A 26,906-nucleotide genomic window follows, 5' to 3' on the forward strand; every position below is an offset into this window, starting at 1 on the left:
TTCCCAGGGCCTTGGGTACACCTGGAACAACGCTCTTTCTCTTCTCTGGTCAGTGCCTGAGCATGAGATCCTCCCATTTAGGACTGCATGCCACCTCCATTTGACAGTCTGGGCTTGCATACATAGATCTCAATACTTCAAGGGTCCTATCTGAATTCTTGGAGTTATTCATCTCTACCTGCAACCTGAAGTCCTCAGCTTCAGCTAAAATGCCCTGCTATTCTGAGCATCCTGAAATATGAATGGTGCTGGGGGAGCATATGGGACAGCTCGAAGGGAAGCAGGAGCACCAGAAGAGAGTGTTTTGTGCAAACAAACCCTTTGTTGGCACCAATTAAAGCTTGCATAACTGTGCCGAGTATGTCTTATTTATTTCTGTCACGTTAAATGCTGAGCTAGCCTTCAGGTTGGGTATTACTCAACACCCTTTTAATTTTTCAGCTTTTCAGCCAGTTAGCATGCTTTGTCCCTTGCAGATGACAACCACTTAGGAAAAAGAAATCTTTATTTTATATTTTTTTTATACTTGTACACAAGTAAAATAAAATGCATATCTATATATACTGCAATCTTGTGAAGGAGAAGGCAGCATTCTTTAACAAATGCTGCCCGTAAACATGGTGTGATGGAATGAATACGGAAAAAACTGCAATAGTCATAAACATAGGATTAAAACAGCATCAAATTCATTACCTCTGCAAATGGGAACCTGCAATATTGTTCAGTGTGATGTCAAGTTACAAACAGATTTCAGACATTCTTTTCTGACCGTTTCTTACACTTTTTTTTTCTTTTCCTGTAAATAAACCATATTTTTTTTCTCATCTGCTGCAGCAAAACCTGCTTTGTGAGCAAGTGCAGTTCCGAAGACCAAAGGTATAATTCACAGGATTCAGGACAAATAAATTATGTACATCTTGGTGTTTGTCTTTTTGTTTGTTTGCTTTTGTTTTGTGTTTTATTGTTTTGTTTTGTTTTTATATAAAGGCATCCAGTTAACTTTTGTGTAACAAAGCTTTCTCAGGGTGGATGATAGTTTGCTTTTGTTTGCAACATTTATGGAGGTCAGCAAAAGTCTAGTATTAAAGTGTCATCAACCCAGGAAAAGAGTTAATTTTAGCAGAGTAACAGTAAGCTCCACACCAAGGGGGGGATCAAAAGGCTTAGGCTGAGCTGTAATGTGGAGCTGTTTCCTTGCTGGGTGAGGCGGCACTGGGCCTTTGATTTGTTCTTTTTAGAGCAGCCCTGCCTCTTTTTGGTTGGGACTGTGGAAGGTTCAATAGGCTCTAGAAACTCTGGTCTCAACTTGGTCAATGGAGGGTCTACAATGCTGGGGAAGGTCCCAAAAGGGGAATCATTTATCTGCTTGTTGCTGCCATTTTTGGAAGGGTCCGTCTCAACGTACTTGGTTTTGGACATGTTCTCCTTATCCTTGAGAGGGTTGTTGGAGGACGGCCGGCTGCTGTGGGAAGAAGGACCTGACTTGCCTTTAGCTTCATAAATAAAAGATTTATCCATTTCTGGCTGGCAGCACTTCATGGAACCGTCATGGGAGATGAGTGGGGGACTCCCGGTGGCGAGTTTACCAGATCTGGTCTTAGTGCTAAAAACACTCGTTCGAATCTGATTGAAAGAGTCGATGCATCCTTCCAAGTCAGCACTCTGCAGCCTTTTGAGGTCTCTCCCTGCCAGGTGGGGTGGAAGGTGGCACTCCAGCTCTGAAGATGATCCTTTAAACTGCTTAAACCAATTCCAGAGAGATCGAGCCTGGCAGTCACAGATCCACTGGTTGCCATTTAAGCGCAGATACTGGAGGGACACCAGGGGTGCCATGGTTTCCCCTGTGAGCACGGTCAGGTTGTTGTTAAACAGATACAAGGTCATCACTTTCCCAAGGTCGTGAAAAGAACGGCGGTGAACCAGGCTGACTCTGTTCTGGTGCAGAAGCAGCCGGTCGAGGTTGATTAACCCACGAAAGACATTCTCTGACAAGCTCTTGATTTTGTTACCGTGCAAAAACAGGTAGGTGAGGTTCGCAAGATCTATGAAGGTGTCATCCAGCAGGTTCTGTAGATTATTATCCTGAAGGTAGAGATATTGCAAGGAAAACAACCCCCGAAAAAGCCCCGTGGAGAGCTCCATGAGCCCACAACGATCCAGATGTAAGGTGTGGAGGTGAACAAGACCACGGAAAGTGACAGGATTGATAGACTTCAGGTTCGTGTTGTCACTGAGATCCAACTCCTCCAGTTTGTTGAGTCCGTAGAAGGCTCCAGGCTCAATGAGGCTGATGTTGTTGGAGTGGATCCAAAGAATCGTCATATTGCGACAAGACGTGAAGCTGGTGGACCTCACAAGGGTTATCTTGTTGTTGTGCAAGAAGATGCGCTGGCTCTGGATGGGTATCTCTGTGGGGATTGCTGTCAGTCCTTGCTGCTGACAACTTATTGTGATCTTCGGTTCGCTGTAGCACACACACGCTCCAGGGCAGGACTCCACTTCTGACTGGATGTTCAAGCAAAGCACCAAAATCAGCAGTTTGCTTCCTGGAGGACAACAGAAATAGTATGAAAATTAGCCAGCGTCACAAGAGGGTGTTTTTCTCTGTAACTAACAAACAAGCCTGAACTGAAACAAGCCTCACCCTTCTCAGTGTGTTGCCATTAGCCACAAACAACACACACCAGGGGAGCCAAACAATGAAAACGAAGAATTAAAAATGTCCTACCCTCAACGAAACAGTTAAAAGCAATATGCACTCATAGTGAGAAATCCTGAGCACCTCCTCAGCCTTTCACATCTGGGGGGCACCTGTCTTAGGTCAGAGAAATAAGCTGTCTTCACAGTGTATTTGCACCATTGATCCTGGAAACACAGCTAACATAAACTTGGTTCCAGGGTGCTTACCTCTGAGGAAAGCAGCAGTCTCCTTGGGGCTGTTTGTCCGTTGCAGGAACATTTAGGACAACTCATCCTGTGGGAAGGCAGCTGCCCAGCTCATGGCAGATGCCTGCAGCTTCAGGGTTACACTACACCACTCTGTGTCCCATTCAGTGCTGCTATTTCCTTACTTTCCTGCACTCAAACTGGAAGACTTTTTGACTCTCCATGAACAATTTCTGATTGATCCAGTCTTTCAGCAAGACATAACTGCAGGGGATTCTCAGAATAACTTACAGGTCAGAGCTGCCTGTAGAAACCTCAGAGCCAAGAGTGCCCTTTCCTTCTCCTTCAACACTGGTCAGACCTTTAAACCACACACCCATGCTTCCCTTCCTCTCTCCTGTCTCCCTTCTGAAACTTTGGCATTGATGAAGAGGTGAAAAGAGTGTGTTTTCCGGAGGGCAGTGCTCTTCCTGGAGGAAATCCTATGCAAGCTTGCTTCAGAGATTCCTCAGAGCTTGCAAGGCAGAAGCAGGTTTGTGCATTCCAGGAATGCAGGCAGCCCACTGGGGTTGAAGAGCCCTTGAGAAGAACATCTTTTCACGGCGACGACCCCCTGCCATCCCAGGAGCTAGGCTGCACGGGCCCTCGAATCACAATGAAATATTTTGATTTTTGATTCATGGTGCTTGGCAGGGGCGTGGGAAAATGGCAGAGATGGGCAGAGAAGCCATGCAGCTAACAGTTTCTGAAATGGGACCTGGGAAAGAGTCACTGTGAACAGGGGCGGTTTCAACCATACTTTACCAGCAATTAAAAGCACGTAATTATATTGCTTTCTTTAAACCACGTGATGAAGCTAAAATGAACGAGCAGCAACCATAGCAGAGGGAAGCTCCATTTGTGCAATACCATGTGCAAGCAGGGACATGTGTGCCTCCTTCCTAACTCATCACAGCACCTCTGGCAAAGGGATGCACTCCTCCCCCTCGCTGGGGAGTCCCAGTCCAGGCACACACCACAACTGTTGGAGGCTTTCTCTTCCCTGAAAGGCTATGCATGTTGTTCAGGCATTCTGATGCCTCATTACACTTCAAGGTAGAATACCAGAGTTCACAAAGTCAGGAAAAAGAGAAAAAAAAGAGCTATTGGAGAAGCCAGGACAGTAGTCACTTCTTTTGTCATGACAGTCTGGGATCCAAGGCCTGAGTTTTTGTGTAGTCAAAATAATTCACCACGTGCAGCTAATCAATCTGAAGTGATTCAACAGTCCAATATAGACAGGAGAATCCTATAATAATCAATCTGAAGTGATTCAACAGTCCAATATAGACAGGAGAATCCTATACATCACAGTTAACATGGGAGAAAAATATCAGCTCAGCATGCAGAGATAATTTGAGCCTGATATTATTAGCTGCTGAGCATCCCTGGAAGGCAGTGTGTTGAGTGCAGTATTATGACACATTCTGGCTGGCTTGTCATGTTTTGACATATCACGTCCCATTGTAGGGAGCAAAGTAACGTGAGACAACTGAAATCCCCTGCTGTAGACGTGTCACACCAAGAGCAGCCTCCTGGGAAATTAAAACAATGCCAGCATCCCTCTGACCAGCCCAATTCCTCTCCAGCTGATAATGAAATGTTGTAGCAGAGGAATAAGCATTTCTGGAGCCTATGTCATGATCCAAGACTTGTGTGACAGGCAGCAGGTATGGCAGCCACACCACATGTGCTAGCAGAACCAGTTTTGGACTGCAGGCACTCGTGCAGACTCCCCAGTGGTTCCCATCCCATAATAGCACCTGGGCTGCAGCACGGAATGTCCAACTGTGACTCCAATGCATCCCCCACAACTTATAGGTGTGTGCTGTGTCCGCAGTAGAATGAATGCAAAGCACTGATCCTGTGGGAGAGGAATCACAATGACAACACTTCTGTTCCAGCCTCAGACAGGGGAGGCAAGCACATCATAAATATATGTATACATGGAGAGAGAAAGAGAAAACATGAAGCAGCCAGCAGAAACAAGCCATGCATATGAATACCACGCTGCCCTGTGCTAACCCCTCCAGACAACTGGGCTCTCCTCTTCCTCCAGTCAATCAAGACATGCTACAGCTTCTCTCAGCACAAAGGAGCAGAAGGTTAGAGCAAATCCTGCTCCACTCCTTTCCTCTCCCATTGCTGCTGCAGCTTTGAATCAGTGGCACCAATAGTCGTCCGCCAGTGGAGCAGCATAGGGAAATTAATTACAGGCAGGGCTACCCTGTGTGCTTTAATTAGGGACCTGGTGTTCATGAGCTGCTCAGATTAGCTCCTTCCATCAGAGACTGTTGCTGTCAATCTTCCCCCAAAGCTTTTCTCATTTCTTCCTTCCACTAAGCAACTCAGTCCTGGATGAGCTGTACTGAAGCTCAGCACCCAGCAGGCACCAGTGTCCAGCCAGCGCAGTGCTTGGAGAAAGCATAGGGGTGGGTGCAGTCCACAGACAAGCCTTGGGGAGTCCCAGCGATGCTGCATCCCCCTTTATCCCAGTCCTGTGACAGAGATTGTGCCTTGACCCGCCCTGACACAAATCATGAAATCACAGCATATCCCAAGTTGGAAGATGACCCACAAGAATCATGGAGTCCAATCCCTGGTCCCATATAGCATGACCCAAACCAAATTCCTATGGCTGAGAGTGGTGCACCAGTGCCCTCTGAACTCTGGCAGCTCAGGGCCATGCCCACAGCCCCGGGGAGCTGTGCTATGCCCACTGGACTCTAGGGCAGCACCTTTCCCTAGCCCCACCTGGCACAGTTCTGTCACTGTCACCAGAAAGCAGACCTCAGTGCTGATCCTCCACTCCCTCTTGCTCTGGGCCGAACAAAACCAAGGACCTCCTAATGCTAACCCTAGCCCAACCTGCCTTGCCCTCAGCCCCTTCCCTCGCCCCTTAGATGAGCAGCCATTCCTACCTACACCTCCTGAACATGATTAAAACTTAATTGAATAGTCCCAGTCAAAAGCAGAAGTTGAAAGAAAATCCAGCACCTGGATCCTTCAGTCTCTCCAAGAGTTTGGCTTTGAGTTTAGCATTTGTTCCTCCAGAGCTTTCTTAAAAGCCAGGATCCTCCTTCAGTCAAACTGCCACATTTCCCCTTTGCCATCTCAGAAGTGTTATGACTCATGGAACTGGGAAGCAATTAAAGTGGGTCCATTATCTGTCTTTCCGCTGGTCCCCTGTGCGATTGCATTGTCAAACACAGCAATTAGAAAGAAAAGGCTCTGGGGGCCTCTAATAGATGCTTTGCAAACTTTTTAAGAGGCCAAAGCAGAATGCAATTTTCTGCAGTTTGCAGAGCCGTGGCCTTTCTCTGCCGCTCTGCTCTTGTCTCTATTGATTTGAAGATATTATAATGCGGCTTTCCTACAGTGGAGGGTCAATAATCATTTGAATTCTCTCCTGGTTGGGCATAAAGGGAGTGCTTTACAATACAAAGCCTTTTGCTGATGCACACAGCATTTTTCCTTTGTTTATAGCACAGAAGTACCATAGCTGCTTAATTCCCTATTCTGAACTGCTATTGTTTGAAATTCAGCACATCTCTGAAAGATACTCTGCAAAGCAGCTTCAGTGTCTTCTGCTTTGTCCTGTGGCCAAAGGTGGGTCTGTGTGCACGTGTGTGACTGTGAGTGCATAGAACCACAGTATGGTGGTTTTTTCCAACCTCGGTTCTTCCACCAAGGTCGGAAAAGACCTTCAAAACCATCCAATCCAACCGTCTATCTACCAGAATTTCCTCACTAAACCATGTCCCTTAGTACAACATCTCCTCATTTCTTTAACACCTCCAGGGACGATGACTCCACCGCATCCCTGGGCAGTAGTCTGTTCCAGTGCCTGACCACTCTTTCAAAGAATAAATTTTTCCTAATATCCAACCTGAACCTCTTCTGGTGCAACTCAAGGCCATTCCCTCTCAACCTATCTCTAGTTACATGGCAACAGAGATCAAACTCCACCAGATCACGACATCCTTTCAGGAGCTGTAGAGAGCTGTAAAGTCTTCCCTGAACCTCTTCTCCAGACTGAACCATGCTAGCTGCTCCTCATAAGACTCCCCAGACACCTCACAGCTCTGTTACCCTTCTCTGGACATGCTCCAGGGTCTCACTGTCTCTCTTGTACTGAGAATCTCAACACTGAATGCAGCACTCAAGGTTCAGCCTCATCAGGGCTGAGTACAGGGAAAAAACCCTGCTCCTGCTGGCCTCGCTATTTCTGATAGAAGCCAGGATGACGTTGGGCACCTGGGCACACAGCACTGAGTCTCGTTTAGGTAATGTGGACCAACACCCCCGGACCCATTTCTTCTACACAGTCTTCCAGCCACTCTGCCCCAAGCCTGTAGTGTTGCCTGAAGTTCTTGTGGCCAAAGTGCAGGACCCAGCAATTGAACTTATGATGAACAGGTGCACCAAAAGGAAGAGGGCTGCACTTATATGCATCTCAAGCTGGAAGTGAATTAAGAATCGAATGAGGAAGGAAAACTGGCTTGGATGAGCATCACCCCAGGCTGCAGTTCCCTCTCTACTGCTGCCTCATCCCTCTGCTGCAGAGGATGGCTGGTTCATAACCTTTGCAGTGGTGCAGCGGAGTGGCTTTAGGGTGAGAAGGAGGGGAGACAGTTGTCAGCACTTAAGCACCTGGGTGAGTTACAGCTCTGGAAAAGCAAGGGCTTGGAGCATTACTGGCTGAGCAGCTCCCATCTGGCAAGCACCCTCAGGCAGACTCCTGATAGACAGCTGCAGCAGGACATTTTGGGGCTGATGCATACCCTGTGGCACATCTGCAGCTCCATGAGGACATCAGGCTCTGTGGAGGCAAACCCTCCCCGGGGTCACTCGAGCTCCATGTCTGTCACAAAGGGCCCCATTCCTCTTCAGGCTCAGCTGACCAGGTGTGCTCAATTTCCACAACCTGTAATGAGTTCAGCATCCCAGCTCACAGCAAAGACATTATCTATTTTCCAGTGCTGAATCACAGCTGTCTAAAAATAGGTGGCTAATTCCCTCATAGACACTCTTGAGGGTACAAGGTGCCAATGTGAGTGCTCCTCTGGGAAACCAGTGTTCAGCAGCTGGAGTGTGTTATCAATGGCACATGGCAGAAATGGATAGGCATCAGCATCCCATCCCTAACTACTACAATTTCTGCTCCCACATGCTCTGGGACTGCATACAAATCCATGAACTATGCTGCTCTTCATTCCCTTTGTCGGTTCAACTTCAGTTCTCCTCTTTAGTATATCCAACCTGAATGATTTCAGCAGAAAGAACGCAATATGCGGTCAGAAATGAAAGGTCAATTCCATAATGCATCCAGGCAATAGATGTGTCATTTCCTGACTTCCAGGTGTTCATCTTTTCCACCTAAATCATGCTCCCTTAATGCGATTTTTGAACTTAAAGCAAGATATATCATCTGCAATTCTTTGACTCCTTCCTCACCAATCTCCAGGGGCATCTGAATGCTGATTCTTCAGCACTCCTTAGGGTTGAACTGCAAGACTTGTTACGTGAGCTGTGTGCAGCTCAAACCTTAACTGGGGCAGGGCAGCTCCATGCACTTACAGGGCAGGTGCCAAAGGAGCTCCTGGCCACCTCCAGTGCTCCACATCCTTTGCCAGTGGCTCTCCAGTGCTCCCAGCACTTTGGCAGCAGCAGCAGCTCAGGCTAACAACGTTTGGGCAGGGTTCCTCGTTTTTTTGGTGTTTTGCCAGTGTTTCTCTCGGCAACATCAGGGAGAGGAAGGAAAAGGTGATATTTAACGTGTCATACTTCAGCCAATCTGAATAGGAATTTCATGAAGCTTCTCCTCTAGCCGGGGGGGTTTCCTCCTGCTGAATTTCAGAGATTTGCTGCAAGCCATGGAGGTGTGAAAGATTCACAAAGGAAAGGTCACGAGTATCCTTTATAGGAGAAAATATGAGGGGATTTAAATGCAGGAGTCATTAGGTCCCCATACAACAATAACACTTGTACCAATTATTACAGCCTAGTAATTCCCTGCGAGGCCAGGAAATAAGAAAGAGAAAAGCTCTGTTGGTTGTAGCACAGGAACATGAGAAGGGCTGTACCCCATTTGGGCTGCACTGAGGCACTGGTCAGGAGCTGAAGCAGAAGGAACAGTGGTACAGTACAGTGTGGGAAACTCTTATTTTCTTGGAAACAGTGGCCCAGGGTCTGCCTGAACCAGGCTTCTATTTCCCTTTGACAGTCCAGGAAACCTTCTTTCATCATATGAATGCTACTCCAGACATTTTTGCTCCAATCCTCTGCATCTCTTCCATGTCCTCCTCACCACTGCATGTGGGAGGAGGACTCAGGGTGCAATCTCACCGTGGGCTTCTGCAGAGGTTTAGATGTCCCAGTCTGTCCCTTGCAGCTCTTGAACCCTGACAGCCATTTAAGCCATTGTTCGCCATCAGGCTGAGGTTTTCAGAAAGCCCTCCACAATATCCCCAAGATCACTTTGCTGAGTGGCAATAGCTCATTCAGAGCCCATCACTGGGTTTGTTTAGGCGAGGGTATGGGCTGTTTGCCAGCATACATGACTTTGTATTTATAAATGCTGAATTGCATCTGCCATCTACTCTGTGGCTGTGTATTTTGCCATGAAAACCCTTGCTGCAACAAATCCTGTGCCCAAATATCCACTTTCACTCAAGCAGAAACATTATCATAGCTCACAGTTGTGCCCAAACCTGAAAATGCATGTTGGTTTTAAGCACTGACATTGTCTCACTCCTCAAAATGGTTTATGCAAGAATTAACTTCGCTCATATCTTTAATATGGGGTTTATCTCTTAGATGAAGGCACACGGACTACAAAGAGCATTGGAGCAGACAGGATGCCTATGGGAAAAATAAACAGGAAGGGGAAGAGGGAAGGTGATGGGAATGAGAAGGGGAAAGGGAAAAGGGAAAGGAGGAAAGGTAAGGAAAGAGGAAAAGAAGAAAAGAGAAAGGGAAAGGGAAAGGGAAAGGGAAAGGGAAAGGAAAAGGGAAAGGGAAAGGGAAAGGGAAAGGGAAAGGGAAAGGGAAAGGGAAAGGGAAAGGGAAAGGGAAAGGGAAAGGGAAAGGGAAAGGGAAAGGGAAAGGGAAAGGAAAAGGGAAAGGGAAAGGGAAAGGGAAAGGAAAAGGGAAAGGGAAAGGGAAAGGGAAAGGGAAAGGGAAAGGAAAAGGGAAAGGGAAAGGAAAAAGGAAAGGGAAAGGGGAAGGGGAAGAGGAAAGGGAAAGGGAAAGGGAAAGGGAAAGGGAAAGGGAAAGGGAAAGGGAAAGGGAAAGGGAAAGGGAAAGGGAAAGGGAAAGGGAAGGCAGAAGGGAAAGGGAAGGCAGAAGGGAAAGGGAAAGGGAAAGGGAAAGGGAAAGGGAAAGGGAAAGGGAAAGGGAAAGGGAAAGGGAAAGGGAAAGGGAAAGGGAAAGGGAAAGGGAAAGGAGAAGGCAGAAGGGAAAGGGAAAGGGAAAGAGGAAAGAGAAAGGGAAAATGGGAAAGGAGAAAGGAGAAAGGGGAAATGAAAAAGGGGAAGGAGGAAAGAGGAAAAGGGAAAAAGTATAGAAAGGACACATCCAGCATGCTGCATGAACAGGATTATCTACAGCATTACCATCACACGATCCTTATGCATGGTGAAACATGCACTGTGAATCATGGGCTGCAAGATTTAGTATTACCTATGTCATATTTGTCCAAAGACAGGGACAAACAGGTGCTCAAAAGAAAAAAAACCTCCAGTTCCTGAGGTGACTTGAATCTCCCATTATGAATTATGAAATATGGTTATGAATCTCCCATGGAACTCAAAGTATATCAGAAATGCCTCAAAATATTGTCACTCTGAAGCAGAACTTCCTGCACATCCAAACACAGCACTGTGAGGGTGACGCAGTACAGGGGAGGTAAAGCTCCAGATGGCATTTACACCTGCCCTCCCCCAGCCATCTGGGACTGCACCCCACCTGGCAGCTGCGCATCCCACCCCCACACCTTCAGCACTGGAAGTGCCCCATTGCACTAGGCAGTATTTTTCTCGGTTTTCTTCTAAACTAACACTTATGTCAGCTTTTGCTGAAGACCTAGCATCTGCAGATAATGTGGAATAAGGGAAGGAAGTCTAGGAAAGATGGGGAGGAAATGTTGCTGCATATAAGCTGAAAATAGCCCATGATCTCAGTTTTGTTGTCAGCATGGAGGCAGACAGCCTTTGCAACTCAGGTGCAAATGTGGGATGGAGAGAAGAAGGGCATTTTCATTTCAACTTTTAACACCGAAACTTTTACAAAGAGCAGCTAGAAATGAAAACATGAGAGTGGCAACTTGTGGGTGGTGAGGGTCATTATTCTCTACCTCACTCACAACTCGATGTGTTCCTCTCTGAGCCTGGAGGACCAGAGTGCTCCACACCAGCAGTCACAGTATCGTTAAGGTTGGAAAGGCCACTAAGATCACCCAGCCCAACCACCAACCTATGCCTGCGACCACTCTAGACCATGTCACTCAGAGAGACATCTGCCCTTTTCTTGAAAGACATGTCCAGGAACACTGATTCCACCATCTCCCTGTGCTGCCTGTGCCAATGCTTTTTCAAGTCATCCCTTTGGATGGTAGAGCATCGAAGCCATGCAATCACATTGAAAGTCTGTGTTAAGAAAATTCCATAATGTAAACAGAGGCCATTTCTTGGTGTCCCTTGGTCACCTGGCCCTCCATCCATGCACAGGGACACCAGGGCAGGCTAGCCATTGCCTTCCTCCTTTCCCTTGTCTCTTTTTGCATCCCTCCCTCTTGTTTCCAGGCATGCATCATATTCACATGGCTCATTTTTTCATTCCCAAATAAAAGCTAGGATTGATTTTTAATAAGTGTGCAAATTCAACCGCCACTGTCTTTATCAGGTGTTGGCTTTGTCTCCTTTGCAGTTTTAGTATTAGACATGCTTGCCTGCTTTTCTGCAGCTCTCTCATCCACTCTCACCAGATAAGAAACGCGACACCCACAACTCTATAAACATATTTCTCCAAGATGTGCAGACTCTGTGAAGCCGAGCTAAACGGGAGTACAATGGGATGCTAATGATACACCTTCCTGCTGGCATGGAAATCAGAGAGCAAACAGTGGAAGGAGGATCCCAGCTCACAGCCTCGAGCCTCACAGGAGGCAGCAGCTCCTGCCAGCCCCTAGCCGAGCTGCCCACATGTCCTACAGCAGCCATCCACCCTGAGTTCAAAGACCCGTACTAGAATGTTAAGGATTTGCACCAGATTTCCACGTCAAAAGCTCTCAGTTCAACCATTAGCTTTCATTGCAGCTACAGTAGGTGGCAGACACTCAGGCTTTTTAATCAAGGTGGATAAAACTCCCTACCCTGTCTTCAGCTTTCTCTCTTCACCCAGAGATCACGTTCATCCATTTTGCCACTACAGGGCATTAAATGTTCATAATCACCTGTTTTCCAGTATGGCCCTTAAATCAATTGTGGAGCTGCTGCCCCGAAGCAGGCAGTCTCCCAGTCTGACAGAGTGCCCTACATTCTGTGCTCAGAGATGGATGACCAAGCATTTTGCCATATTAAAATTCATGGTGTTCCACCGTTGCCGGTCTACCAAGCAACTGCAGTCGCTCTGCATTAGAGGCTTGCCTTCATCATTATTTATCACAGCGAAATTTGAGTCAGCTGCAAACTTTACAGGCAACTAATTTATATCTATTTTCTAGATCATTCATGAAAATAGTGAAATACACCGGGGGTGAAAGCAGAAGCCTACAAAGCTACCGTGCAAGCAGCCTGTTTGTCAATGATTCTCCTAGAACAATTGCATGTTGAGAGCTTTTAGCTGCTCGTTTCTTAATCCATTTAATAACTGTCCATTGATTCAATAACGTATTTTTGAGCAAGTAAAGCAAGTGCCTGACATTAAGACTAAATGTATGATGAAAATCCAGATACACAAGGAGAGTCTCTTTTTCTTGGCCACGTGTAGTATATCAGGACATTCGTTCATGCCTGGGGCTTGTTGGCATGGTTGCAATATAATTAATACATAACAGCAACAGCAATATGTTTAAAAACAGTCCCCTTGGAGTCCACCTTGGGGGTGGGGGAAGAGAAAAAAAATAAGAAAAACTGAAATAACTCAGTGAAGTTTAAATCTGGGAAACCTGTTGGTTGAAAGTGATGGTATTTCTATGTCTTTGATCTCTGGGAGTTCTCCAGTGATCTGATATTCCTAAGAAATTGGAAACAGGACCTTGTCTGCTAATTTTGACAGCCCTCTCCCACTCAGTGCTCAGGGGAAAGCTTGCAGGTCAGCCTGCAGCTGGATCATTGTTACACTCCATAAACCACTCCTGACCAATGGTGTCTCACATCAGCAGGACATCCCTCTCCAGAGGTGCTACTGCAGGCACATTGTTTAAACATTTAGCATCATTTCAGAGAAAACAAAGCATTTCCTTAGCACTCACTTCAGCCAAATCGACAGCCTTTGCCTCCCACTGTGGGCACATAAGGCACTGGTTTCCCATGGCCTTCCTTGTCTGAGAAGGAGGTGGTAGAAATACATTTTGCTTCAGCCCCTGAACCCCTGAAGCAAATTACTTAATTAAAAGATCCAAACCATGAAGCTTATTGAAGACAATCTCCAACCTACAGCCAGTACATGCACATCTCCACGGGGACACAGACTTTACACCCTGCAGTTCAGTCGCTCCACGCAGAGCAGTTTTAGCAATGCAGGACTAATTTCTCCTAATATTAAGTGGCTATTAATATTTCATGATATTGAGAACTTTTATCTTACCATTTCATTTGCTGTCTTTATTTGTTTAATTCACATTCCTCAGCACTGGGAGGGAGACCAAGGACCAACTGCTATTTTAGGGGAAAAGAGAATCAAAATAACTGGGAAACTCAATCCTGCAGGATAGGACTAGTGTCAGAGCAATGACATCAGTCCTTCTTGGGCTCATAATTAAACAAAATAAACTAGCAAGTTCTCAGCCACCACTTTCCTGCTCTCACACTTGTGCATCTGGACATGATCACAACAGCAGAGCTTCAGATTAGCAGATCTGAAGACAGAGAAACATGCCTCCTCATTCCCCCAGCTCTCTTAGGCCCCGCCAAACTGAAATCAAACTCTTCTTCCTTTGGGGAAACAGTTTGTACAGTTTCTGACAGCAGCAAGGCCAAGAGGAGCAATCCCTGCTGGTTCCACCAGGCAGTGTCCAGACAACATGATTCAAAACAAGCTCTCTTTGCAACAGCCTCAGCATGTAAATCTTCCCAGTACCACCACCTCCCAAAAGCAAAACTTGAAGATGCTCAGCTCAGCAAATCCATTGCAACGTTGTACACGGAACTGTGGCACACTCTGCCTTCTCCTGGGGTTTGTGTCAGAAAGGTAGAATTAAACAAACTGGGACAACCAATTAGAAAGAGTCAGAAAGTCTCTTTCAGTGCTACATACATCCTCTGAGAAACATCTCTCCACCCACAATACAGGTGCTGCCATTTCTCCCTCACCACACTTGGCATCTGACTTGGTATTTTTCTTGTATCTGGTGTGACGTCCCTCTTTCCTCCACCTTTAGCTGAGAAAACAGTCCAAAATGAGTTCTGCTGCTGGCTTCACTGGGCTTCTGCATTGGTAAAGTTTCTACAGGATGCCAATTCTTCCTAGGATAAATAGTGCCTGGGGTCTTGCTGGCATCCTTTGGTGAAGCTGCCATCCTCAAGATAATGTGTTTCAAATCCCTAAATCCATTCACAATCAAAATACTCCAGTTCCTTTTCCAGCAGTCTGGAGGTCACCTTAAGTTTTTTCCATTCCCAAATGTGTGGCTTGACATTTGATAATGTTAAAATCCAGCAGCTATTTCTTTCTTCTCTCCTCTTACGTGTTTAAATCTTGCTGAAGGTGACGCGTGGCTCTTAGCCCTCGTGCTAGCTGCTGGTGCCCAGAGGCTATTATCAGGGAACAGGCTAATCCTAGATTTGGAAGGTCCCTCGGGGCTTTCCTGTGATGGGGTTGGGGGTTGGGAAGAGCCTGATGTCTTGGTTAGTTTAAAACTGCTGCACAAAGTGAAATCAAACATTCAGTATCCTCTCCACCACCTCATCCCCCTCCCCCCAGCACCCTGGCTGAACATAGCATGGCATCCCCTCTTCTCCATCTGGCTGGAGAACAGCAAGGTGTGTGAAACAGCAACAGCATATGGTCACTGAAAGAAGGGCAGTTGGTGGAGTGGAAGACCTCCCCAAGGGCTTTGTTGTCACATTCTCACAGTGCCTAACCTAAGGCAGAGACCTGTACCTTCATCTTCCATTAGCTGGACAAAGCAAGAAGAGGAATGATGTAAAATAGCATCAGCTGACTCACTACCGATGTAGTACATGAAACAGGAGCTAATACTGGATTGGAAAAGTGACTACAACTCTGCATGATCCTTACTGAAGCTTCACATTAACTCCATGATGTATTGAGAGGTGGATGTGTGCTGTGCTAGGCCATTGGGACCACCATTAGACCCAGACTCATTAGGCACCTTCATGAATGATCTAGATAAAGGAGGGAGAAGATAGCAGGTTAATTAAATTTGCCCCTGCTGAGCTGGAGAGGCTTTCAGTATTAGTGGGATAGACAAATAATAGCGGATTCATGGAAGATACAGCATATTGATAGAAGATAGTAAGATACAGCTCATTCTGGGGAAAATGATCTACCTTCCAAGTAATCTGTGTGAAGGGGGAAAGGCTGTAGATAAAAGAGGCATATCTGAAGAGCTGCCGGGGAGTTGCAAGATGAGGGCTGATAATGAGAGAAGGGAAAATGGTTTACTCGGGACTGAATTTGTGCTCTAATGTTAGTTCCTGCCCGGGGCTCCCAGAGACTATATCAGAAAGAACACAATTGTTGTTATTGATCTCGGTTCCTACAGTTCTTAGAATCTGATGTTTTTGCTTAACTAAAACACTGGGAAAGTTACGGAGTTGGCAAGAAAAGGAGAATCCCTATTCACACGTGACCTTGGGGAACCAGCTCTGTGCGCAGGCAATTGTATGTCCTTGGGGCTACAGAATCCTGGGAAATACAGTAGGAAGCAGTGTAGTATGGTAAGCTAACTGGGTAGAACAAAGAAGAACTACCAGGCCCTAGAGCAAGGTTCACAGAATGACAGAATTGTAGGGGTTGGAAGGGGCCTCTAGAGATCATCCAGTCCGACCCCCCTGCCAAAGCAGGCTCATCGATAAGGCACAGAAAAACAAAACATGGAAAAACCACAGAAGGAATCATATTTTTCCCCCCTCTCTATTTAAAATTTGAACCTCAGAAATGAGCTACGCAATGGCAGCGGGCTACCCGATGTGTTCAGCTTGGCATCCTCAGTCCTGCAGCAATGCAGTGAACCAAACACAGGCCAATTTAACCTTAGGTAAATTTGTTTGCAAAGAATTGGACAAAAGAAAACGAGAAACTTTCAGACAAAATAGCCACTGCAATATTTCTGGCCCCTGGATTTAAAACCATCACTCAGGACAACACAGTGCCAGAGGCCAATTTTCTTGGGCCTCCTTTTTGTTGTCCTTATGTGAGGGAAGGAAAGGATACTTAGTGTTCCACAAAAAGAGATTTTCCAAAGACCAAAGAAGTGTTAAAAAAAAAAAAAAGACATCAAAATATCACCTTTTCAAGGTAAAAATAATCTCATTCCATGACAGATTGTAATAAAGGTCCCCCTAGCTCTGCTGTGCACAATGCAGATCTTTACTGAAATTTGCCAGTGCAAACCCAGCTGCTGTCCAAGAATTCTGTGAAATAACAGCAATGAAAACCACATCCCATGATACGCAGGAAATTTCTCTCTAGAGGAGAAGCAAATGTGAGACAAAACCCTTTGAGAGAGACCAAGAGCACTTAAAATCATTTCTAAAGAGAACATCTTCCAAAAACAAGGAGAATTTAAGGCAAATGTGGAAGCCTGACTATTTAAAACAGCAACTGATAACAGGCAAGACAACATTACGGTCTCCAAACTAAAAGAAGTGCTGGTTTGATATAGGAATGAATGCACACAACCAAAGCAGCTTCTCAAATGTTGGCAAAATAATTTTGGCAATTAATAGCTTCCAGAAGCCCAGGAGTCCCACAGGCTTAGAGGTAAGATCAAACATTCCTGATAGTCATAATAAAAGGGATAACAATGGCTGAGAGTCATTGACAAAAAAATGTAGGAGAAAATCCAAATGAGAAACAGAGAATTAAAAAGCACTTGCAATTAAGGTCTCTATTAAGATATTTGTAAGCTTTGGTGCCTTGCAGGCCATCCATAGAAATCAATAGATAGGTGACATGTGGCACTTATTTAAAAAAATAACCACATATATAAAGAAATAGATGGCAGTTACATACCCCTCCTGTGTTTGTGTGTTCTATAACCATTGATCAGATCACATATAGGAACAAAAAAGAAGGAAACAAATGAAACACAAGATGCACAAAATCAGCAACCCTCACAATTCTGTGATTATGTGATTTTAACTTATGAATTAGTTGGGTAGTTTATGAGCATAAACTACCTAACCCAAGAGAAGAAACCCACAGAGTATTAAGAATTGACCAGAAGTCTTCGATTTGGTTCTGTGTTGGAGGACATAGGTAATTATTGGTACTTGAAAGCATATACTGGATAGGCTTTGATGGAACAGCAGGTCCCATCAGTGACATCTCCTCTGAAAAGGCACATTGTCACCTCTGCCTCTCCTGCATTTGCTCACCCACGCTTCTCATGATCTGCCAGCTGCACCCTGATGTAAAACTACCATCAATCTCCTTTTGTCTGTGGACTGTCTGAAATAATATGCAAAGTAAGAGAATGATATCGTAGCTTTGTCTAAGATCATCACGAACATTTCAAACCATATTTGCATGAAATATGAATTAATGAGTACACCAACGTGACACTGAGAAGGACCAACCTTTAAGTGAAATGGTTTGAGCTGAACGCCTGACAAAGTCACTGACCTGTTATCCCCAAAAGAAAGAACAAATATTCTGACATTTTAGAACATGGTCTTTCCAGTGACTCTGACATTAGAATGAGAAAACAACTTTAGACTACGAGAACAATTTACACCATGTCTGGAAATCCAGGCTAACTGGAAATAACCAAGTCAATGCTAGAAGTGACATGCTAGTCAATCTTACAGCAGTGGCGTGCCAGAGTGGACTCTGAAAGGACTGAGTTACAGAGGGTAGCCATTTTCTGAGCAAAAGTAGATGTCAGGTTGGATATTAAGAAAAATTTGTAGTTTGAAAGAGTGGTCAGGCACTGGAATGGGCTGCCCAGGGAGGTGGAGTCAACATCTGTGAATGTGTTCAAGAAATGCTTATGTGTTGTATGGAAGACAAGGTTTAGTGGGGAAATATTGGTGGTATGTGGTTGGTTGGACTGGATGATCTTGGAGGTCTTTTCCCACCTTGGTGATGCTATGACTCTATGAATGCCATTGCAGAAATAAAGAAGTGAATTGAAGTAATCTTGTATGTAAGAAGTGCAAAATATTTTAGTCAATTTCAACACAAATAGAGGACAGAGCACGAGAAAGATCCTAGAACAAGAGAAAGTCTATTTTAAAAGGTGGAAAGCAAAGCTCTTGTACATAAAATGTGATCTTTTAACAGCCAAGAACAACCCTCTTAGGATTTCCAGCTGAAGCTCTAATCATGGCATCACATAATATTTTTCACATTGTCTAGCCTGACCACGCTCTGAAAACTGGTGAGATCCCACAACAAAGTGGTGTTCCCACACATCATCCAAGAGAGAGGATTCCCCAGTAATTCCTCAGGGCTGGTCCAAGGCATATACGTATATTCTCTGTGCAGAGCCACCAAATCCTGCATGCAGGTTAAAAATCACCTGTTTCTTTCAAAAGAAGTCAGTGGTATCAATTCATAGTGATGATGATGATGTTTTAGCATCGTGGCACGTCTTCTTGTAGACCTGGTGCTGTATGTAACTTGAATATGTCTAACTGCACTTCTCTGGCAAATGCACAAGCTTAAAGCTACACTCGTGCATCACTAAGTGGCAACTCAGTGGTCTGGGGATGACTCCAGAGGAAGGAGGGCAGATTCAAGAACCTGAACACTCAAGATCAGAACCACATCCAAGTAGGCTCAAGAAGAACCTGTGAACACTCTGAAGGGCTGAAAGATGAAACATACGTGAAATATACAACAAAAGTTTGCAGAGTGGGGCAGGACACAAAGTTAAAAGAAGGACAGAGGCCTATTTCAGTCCTCGCTCTGAGGTTACACTAGGTTTAGAAAGAGGAACTGCAGAGTACCCCATCCCTTCCATAATTAATACACCATTTAGGGGTGGCCAATGGAAGCCAGACATACACTCCAAACTGAGGAAAGTTATGAGATTCTCTGGCTTTGAGACTTTTCACATTCACTAAGATCACAGCACTTGGACACTGCATCCCCGGACCAGCAGGGACAGCTTCTCTACCCTGGTTATTACATAGTAAGGTCACACAGCTTAGGGCATTGCAGGTGAGGGACTTGGTGTTGTTAAGGTGACTAGGGCTGGAGAAGCAACAAAATCAGTCACCAAATGCAGCAGGCTTCACGCTGAGAAGCACTTCACTGAACAGATATCAGCGAGAGAGGTATCTGAGGACCGTGGAGGAGAATCCTGCCATCCTTTTCTCCCAAGCAGCTACTGTATCACTGCATGCTGCCACTGCTGTTGCAGCTTCTTCCCTTGTGATGAACTCCAGCCTTTGCTCCACTTTATTCACCTTAAACCAAAGCAGCTCTCTCACTTGCAGGAAAAATATTTTGGGGAGGAATGACATTTCATCACAACTCCCTTGACATTAACATCGCATACAAAATAAGAGGGAGCTCTGACATGCTTTTAAACCTGGGAAAATCAAACAAGGAAGTCACAACATAACTTGTGGTTTCCTTGACAGAGTACGATCCACAGTGATGATTTTCCCGAGTGAGATTACAGTGCTGTCACTGCTATGGCACAGCACAGAAATTAGCAGATCAGGCTGATGATGAATGCGCTGCCTCCTTGTTACACATAGCCTGCTCTGATCCCAGGGTCCCCCTCACTTGTACAGAGAAGGAAAGGAGAGGGAAGGCAAGGCATCCCCCTGAGATTGAACCAAGCCATTAAGGCAGGGAAAGCTCTGGGAGCTCTGCAGGTCGTGATTACTTTCAGGATTTTGTCACTGATCATAAGATAGATAGCAATTTTTTTTTTAAGTCCCAATTTTGGACATGGGAGCTCAGCACATCCTTCTTTTTGAATGTTATTCTTTCCTCTTTGTTCTGGCAAAGGAGATGAAAGCATTAATTCATCTGTCTGTCTATCTTCCAAAAACCTCAGGCAGAAGGAGGTGAATGAAAAGGTCCCAATGTTTTCTGAGAATTTTGTTTAAAAAAAAAATCAGTTAATAAAAGCAAGTTTGATAAAAGGAAGGGGAACACACCAGGAATCGTGTTGAAGAGGATGGTTTGAAGGAACAGAGGGGAGGGAGGGAGGAAGAAGCTGACGACCACCAGAGCAGATTGTGCTTAAGGAAGCACACACAGAAAGAGGCATTGCTCCAGCTGACCTGTGAGCTCTGATTTAAAGAACTGTGCCTTCTGTGGTCCAGATGACCAATAAGTGCTCATCGCGTTTGAGAAAGCTCTTGTGCCTCACGATAATTCACCACTGATTGCCTACATTTTCTTAAAAGAACTCATTTAGGGTTGATTTAAGTACTGCTGGGGAGGCCAGGCCAGCAGGAGGGAGAGCTGAGATTTACAGACCCAGTGCCAGGCAGGGAGCAGCAGAGGCTCTCCCATCTGCAGCAGAAGTGCTGGGGTTGACAATAGGGAGAGTGAGGGACACAGATCCCCAAAATGATCCTGGAGATAATTTATGGCAATTATATATCTTACAAGGTCCTGTTTTCTCTTCTTTATAGAATCATTGAATCATTAAGGTTAGAAAGACCACTCAGATCCTCAGGTCCAACCACCGTGCCCTCTAACCACATCCCCCAGTGTTACATCTCAATGTCCCTCAAGCACGTACAGGGCAGCCTGTGCCAGTGCATCACCACTATTTCTGAGCAGCATCTCTTCCTAATGTCCAGCCTGACTTTTATCAGAGCAGCTGATTCGTTGTGTGTTTGGATCTTTCAGCTCTTGCCTGATCCATCTTTCTTGATGTGATACCTCCTTCAGAGAGAACTTGTGTGGATACAGGACACAGTGTTTTTTGCCCCACTGTACATGGTGCTGCTTTGCAGGTCCTTTTCTTTGATGTCTCCTGGCCCCGTAAACAGCTGCACAGATAGTACAGATAGCCTCAGAGGCTGAGTCATGACTGCACTGAACGGGTTGCTGATGGCTTCCTCCATTCCTGCTCCTTGCACAGCATCCATGCTGAACATGATGCCTATAGCAGAGATGTATGAGGATGAGAGGCAAGTGCCCTACAGGACAGTCCTGCTCTTTGCTGTCACCCATACTCATCTGATGAGAACAAGATTCCCCTAGCAGGTCCCTGCAAAGCTCTATTGCCTGACGAGAAGTAGGAAAGCAGGAATAAACCAACAGAGTGTAAATGCTCCTGAACAGACAGCAGAAGGAAAGAAGAGACCACAGGGATGGTCTTCTCCACAGCATCAGTCCCTGAAATGCAGCTGCTCAAGCAGGAAATGCCAAGTCTGGGGGCCTTGAACACTACTTGAGATGTGGCCTTGTCTTCTATGGACTTGTACTCATTGAAGACTTGTCTGACCCTGGCCATCCTGCTGTCTACAGGTTTAGAGTGAACTTTAGAATGAAGCAATGAAAGAGCACCATTGATGGACATGTTAATGGTACAGGGTTCAAACAGACAAGGCTGCATGCCAGCACAGGAAATCCCTGTGCGAGATGTTGCAATGGTCATGGCTTTTCTCTTCCAGATGCAGCTGGTGAAAACTTAAGAAAAAATCAGCTAGAGACCATGGGCTCTGGTTCCCAGCATCACAGTGTGAATAAAGCCCTTCCCAGTCCACAGGGTTCCTGATCCATGGCACTGCTAACTACTGAAATATCAGGTTGGACATCAGGAGAAATTTTTGCTCAAAAAGTGTGGCAGTGAACTGGAATATGGTGCAGGGAAGCACAGGAGTCATCCTTGGAAGTGTACAAGAAAAGGGTAGGGACTGAGAGACACGGCCAGTGGACATGGTTGAGGTTGGACACGATGATCTTAGTGGTATTTTCCAACCTTAATAATTCTATGAACCTGTGATACTATGTAGTCCTTGGATGCGAAATGTGTGTTAGCCATCTGGACATACCAGAAAGCCCTGCTGCTCCCTGGTCTCTCAATTTCACCTTGCAGTGCCTGTCATTTACATTTCTCAGTTCTCCTAATTTCAGTTCTGAACCCAGTACCTGCAGTTTCTGGCTCCCTGTCCCAGCCACACCTCGGCACACCCAGCAGCTGGGAGTGTGGGAGAACTAAACACAAGCAAGCTGACACCAAGATGATTTTGCAGTTCAGTGAGTACCATCCCATGTCATCACCTCCTTGCTGCATTGCCCTGAGACTCAACAGGCATCCTGCCCACTGAGTAGGTTTTGTTTGGTTTCTGGTTTTTCTATGTGTTGGGCTGCTAGCAGACGGCAACCCCCTGCTACCAAAACTTTGCCTCACAAGCCCAATTCAGTCCTTCTTCTTTCACAGAAGAACACAGTGTAAACAGATCTATTCCCGAGGTTGTTGCACTGACAAACTGATTCCAGTGCTGGTGGTGACAGGAGGACAGGAGCTCACCAGCAGCTCAGGAGCCCTCCCATCACACAGTCCTCGTCAACACACTCTGCAGACCTGGAGAATTTCCTCTGTCAAACTTTGCTAGCCACGAGTTCTTTAGCTTACAGCTCACTGAAGGCAATCACATATCCCTGCTGTTAGGATAAGCTTCTAGGGTACAGATGACAGCACAGCCCATCTCTGGTGGCAGAGAGAGCTCTTGGCCTCATTGACCTGTGCCTGGTTGCAAAGGGAGGGATGATGGACTTGGCACTGCAGAGTCCAGACAGCACCAAGGCACTGAGTGGGAAAGGAAAACAAAAAGTTTTAATCACGTATGTATTTGTTTTGTAAGTGTACTGTCTCTTTAAAACACTGAGGCTCCTATCTCCCTGTGCTCCCATCTGGAAGGACTGAAAAAGTAAAAGGATAAGAACGGCAAGGAAGAAAAGGACCAGTTTAGAAATGAGCAGGACGGGGATCTTCCTGTTCTGCTTCTGCCTCTGCGCTGAGTCCCCAGTTCCATTCCTGCCCTCCCAGATGGGGAGCACAGCCAGGAAAGCAGGGTATTACCCCACACTTGCCCCAGAGAGGTGCAGGAGAGGATCCGTGCCCCCCTCTGAGTCACTGTTGGCCCTTCAGAAGTGATTCCTCTCAGGATGAGGACTGGAGAGCTGTTGGAACAGGGACAGGTTTCCATAGCAAAACTAACATTTTCAGATGGAGAGGTTCAACCCTGCACTTGCTATAGCTGAGAAGGAAAGCATTTATTCCCCATAAGCACGAAGGACAGGGAGAAGTCTAATGTCACGTGTGGTTTATATTTCACGAGCTTCTTCAAAGCAAAAATAGCCTTCCAGTGAGTGCCTGCTGGCAGACTTTCCCTCTCTAGCTCAATACAAGCTGAACCTTTGCAATTCAGAGCTGAGTCTTGCTCCCTATTTATCAGCTTGTTGTCTTCCCGCAGTGTTCCAGGGTCAGTTGTGAGCCATGCTGTGCCAAGAGGGAGGGTGTGCTGCTTTTGGCACATGTGTGTGACTGAGAAGCAGAGCTAGAAACCAGAACCAGAAACCAGTTGGACTGGATGATCTTTACAGGTCCCTTCCAACTCGGGATATTCTGCAATTCTTTGATTCTGTGAACTGTGGAAGACAGAGAGCAGCCCTGTGCACAACTCTCTGTGATACACAAGCACTATTAGTGATGCCTAAAGCAGAACCCAGCATTTCTTCCAGCTAATCAGTCTTGCAGATCCATTGATTTGGGGTTCTGCTGTGTGAATCCTGGTGGGTGAGTTATTTTGGCTTTTTCCACAGCCATCATGATTACAAACCACCTTTAAAATGACATCAATGTTCCCAGAAGCTAGGGTTTTCAATGAAGGATGGTATTACAGCAGGCTGGGAGGGAAAGCTTGTTCAGCCTACAATGGAGAGTGAGAGAGACACACAGCTAAGGCTATAAAAGATTGCAGAAAGCAAGAGAAACTATTTCTCCCTGCTTGTGGTCATGCCAGGAAATAATGTTTTTCAAATGCAGGACTAAAGATAAAGACCATTCCTGAGGAAGGACCTGAGGCATCAGAACAGTGGGGCAGATCTCTGGGGAGGTCTGTGGGATCTCCATCACTCCCAGTTTCAAGGACAAGCTGGGAGAAGTCAGTGTGATGAAATCAAGGACTTGCTGGAACAGTTAACCATGCACAATTCACCAGGCAAGACCGCAGCTTGCTGTCCCTTTTCTCCCCATCTATCAAGATTTCTGAGCGGGGCTGATGTCTGAGGCAGCCCATCCCATCCCACGCTCCTTTTACTTCAGAGTCATCCCACGACAGGAAGGTTTAGCACCTGCTCATGAATATAGGGTTACATCTGCAGTAGCAGATGGACATTGACCGGGGATCACACAGACTGTGGACCAGCTGACGCAGAAGTATGCAACTGGTCATTGCAGTGTCATCTGCAAGATGGGGACTGGGATGAGCTGGAGTGTGGTGGGGGCATCACTGTTTGTGTAAGGACCCATGCTCCCTTATCAGGGAGTCAATCCCACACTGGACCAGTCCTCGGCATGCACTATTGAAGAGCGATTCCAAGCATTGCTATTTCTGACTTCGTTTTGCTGAGAAAGGCTTTTATTGTGGACAAACAGAAGCACTGGAATCTATCTGTGAGCATACCTTCCACCTTCTCTGTGAGTCCCATCCCCAGTGTGCATCCAGCTGGGGCCAATGGTGGGGTCAGTGGTGATGCCAACATCACCTGTGGTCTCTCTTAGTGGCAGTCTTAGTGCAGGCATTTATTCCTCCTCCAGTTGGAGAGATCTGCAGTTGCAGTGGACACTAAATCCAGACCAAGGAAAGAAAGTAAACACTTTGCTGCAGCCATAAGCATCCTTCCCTCAGCACAGAGTGCTTCTGGGGTGGTAGAAGGGATGTTGTTCAACTCATGAGAAGGGATAAAAGGACTTGTCCTGGGAGAGATCTCACCTTTTTTATAACAACACTAAGGGGAGGACAAGCATTTAGCATCTTCCCATGCCTCTAAGATCACTGAGCGCCAAAGCACATATAAATGTGCTGGCAAGCACTGCTTTACCCCCCGTTGCTTTTTTCTCACTATGAAGTGAACACAGACTCATCAAATCATTGAATTGTTTGAGTTGGAAGGAACCACTAAAGGCTGCCTGTTCCAGCTCCCCTACAATGAGTGGGGACACCCTCAGCCTGAAATCAGGTGCTCAGAGCCCTTTCCAGCCTGACCTTAAGTGTGTCATCTTCAGCCACAGGCCAGGGCTGAGTATTTTGCTGTTTCAAGAACAGCCAGCTTCCTTCTTTTCTCCACCTTGGGATGTAGCCTGTGCTGCAGAGGGTGAGGACAGCCTGTCCTGCAGCTCATTGCCCAAGCCCTCTTCCATGGCCAAGGACACCTCCACATGTCCTGATGCAGGAATGGACTTCCAAACCCATCTAAAAGTGCCACTTGGTCAAGAGAGGGCTGTAAAAAAGCGAGGATGCTCTTTTATGTATTAATTCCATGTCAACTCGTTTGCTCTAAAAATACACTGGGAACACAGAAAAAAAAATTAAAAGCATTAATTAGAGAGCAAACGCCTCCTAACTCACAACAGTGGTCCTCCAGCTCTGGCAGCCGTCCGTTAACAGCACCAGATTTCATTTTAGAGCACAACAAAGCGAGACCGCTCATTCAGGGCTTCAATACTCCCCCTCCAGAGCACAAGAAAGTTATTTGTCCCATTGAAATCTGCAAGAGCTTCTGTACACAGAGCTCCTAGGAAACGTTTGATTTTGGGACAGAGATCTTTGTTTCCTCCAGCTGAAATGTCTGCGGCACGCCGGCGATGCAGCACATCAGAGCAATGACCAGGGGCAGCTTTCACTCCTCTGCAGCTCTTCCCAAGCCAGAGACCCAGCAGCCTGTGCATTCTTAATTGACAGAATTAGGAAGCTTATTTGAAGAATACTTGAGTCCTCGGAGTCTAATTTCCCGCTGTATAAATAATACATCAGCAACAGCAGACTCCAGGAAAAAAAAAAGAAAAAAAAAGAAGAAAAATAAATAAATAAATAAATAAAAATAAAAAACGAGAGGCCCAGATGAATACTCTTAGCTTCCATCACACTGTGAAAATCCTTTGCAGAGGGTTGCTTTGTGTGTGTGTGTGTGTTTGTTTTATTTTTCCACAATAGCCCCCAACTGCATTGTACCATTTCTCGCCCCCGTCTGATTTAACGGAGGGGATAGGAGCTGAAAATTACCTCTGTGGGTGCACTGCAGGTGTGATCACATCTTCTGATGAGAGCAGTGAGATCTGGGGCACTGGGGAATAAACCCTGCAGGCTCCTGGTGGGAAACCCTCTGCTGTACAACCAGCCAAGCCCGCTGTCCCCACTGCGGGAGCCTCCTGGTCCTCTTGCTCTACAGCCACGTCACATGGGTGGGGAGAGGAGGGTTGCACACAGGCATCTCTCACTGTGGCAGCTTACAACTTGATCAGGCTGAATTTACAGCTGCAACCTCCCTCCTCAGCTCCTGGTCCAGGATGAACCGTTAGCTCTGTGTAACAGAGGAATGAGCATCCCTGGTCTTGCTGGACCACTCCTTGCCCCACCATCCCAGGA

The 26,906-nt window shown here is 46.0% G+C and overlaps 1 protein-coding gene across 1 annotated transcript in view; it reads right to left on the bottom strand.

The window, feature by feature from the left end:
• Positions 1 to 452: 452 nt before the first annotated feature.
• Positions 453 to 26,906, bottom strand: part of RTN4R (reticulon 4 receptor) — a 64,673-nt gene continuing 38,219 nt past the window's right edge. Inside the window, exon 2 of the mRNA XM_065738649.1 lies at positions 453 to 2,546. Within this exon, the coding sequence (XP_065594721.1) occupies positions 1,117 to 2,546 (1,430 nt within the window). The 3' untranslated portion in view covers positions 453 to 1,116. The remainder of the gene's footprint in view (positions 2,547 to 26,906) is intronic.

Source organism: Cyrtonyx montezumae, unplaced genomic scaffold (genome assembly GCF_038088225.1).
Source record: "Cyrtonyx montezumae isolate F1298 unplaced genomic scaffold, pur_monq_1.0 scaffold_23, whole genome shotgun sequence".
Classification (NCBI taxonomy): domain Eukaryota; kingdom Metazoa; phylum Chordata; class Aves; order Galliformes; family Odontophoridae; genus Cyrtonyx; species Cyrtonyx montezumae.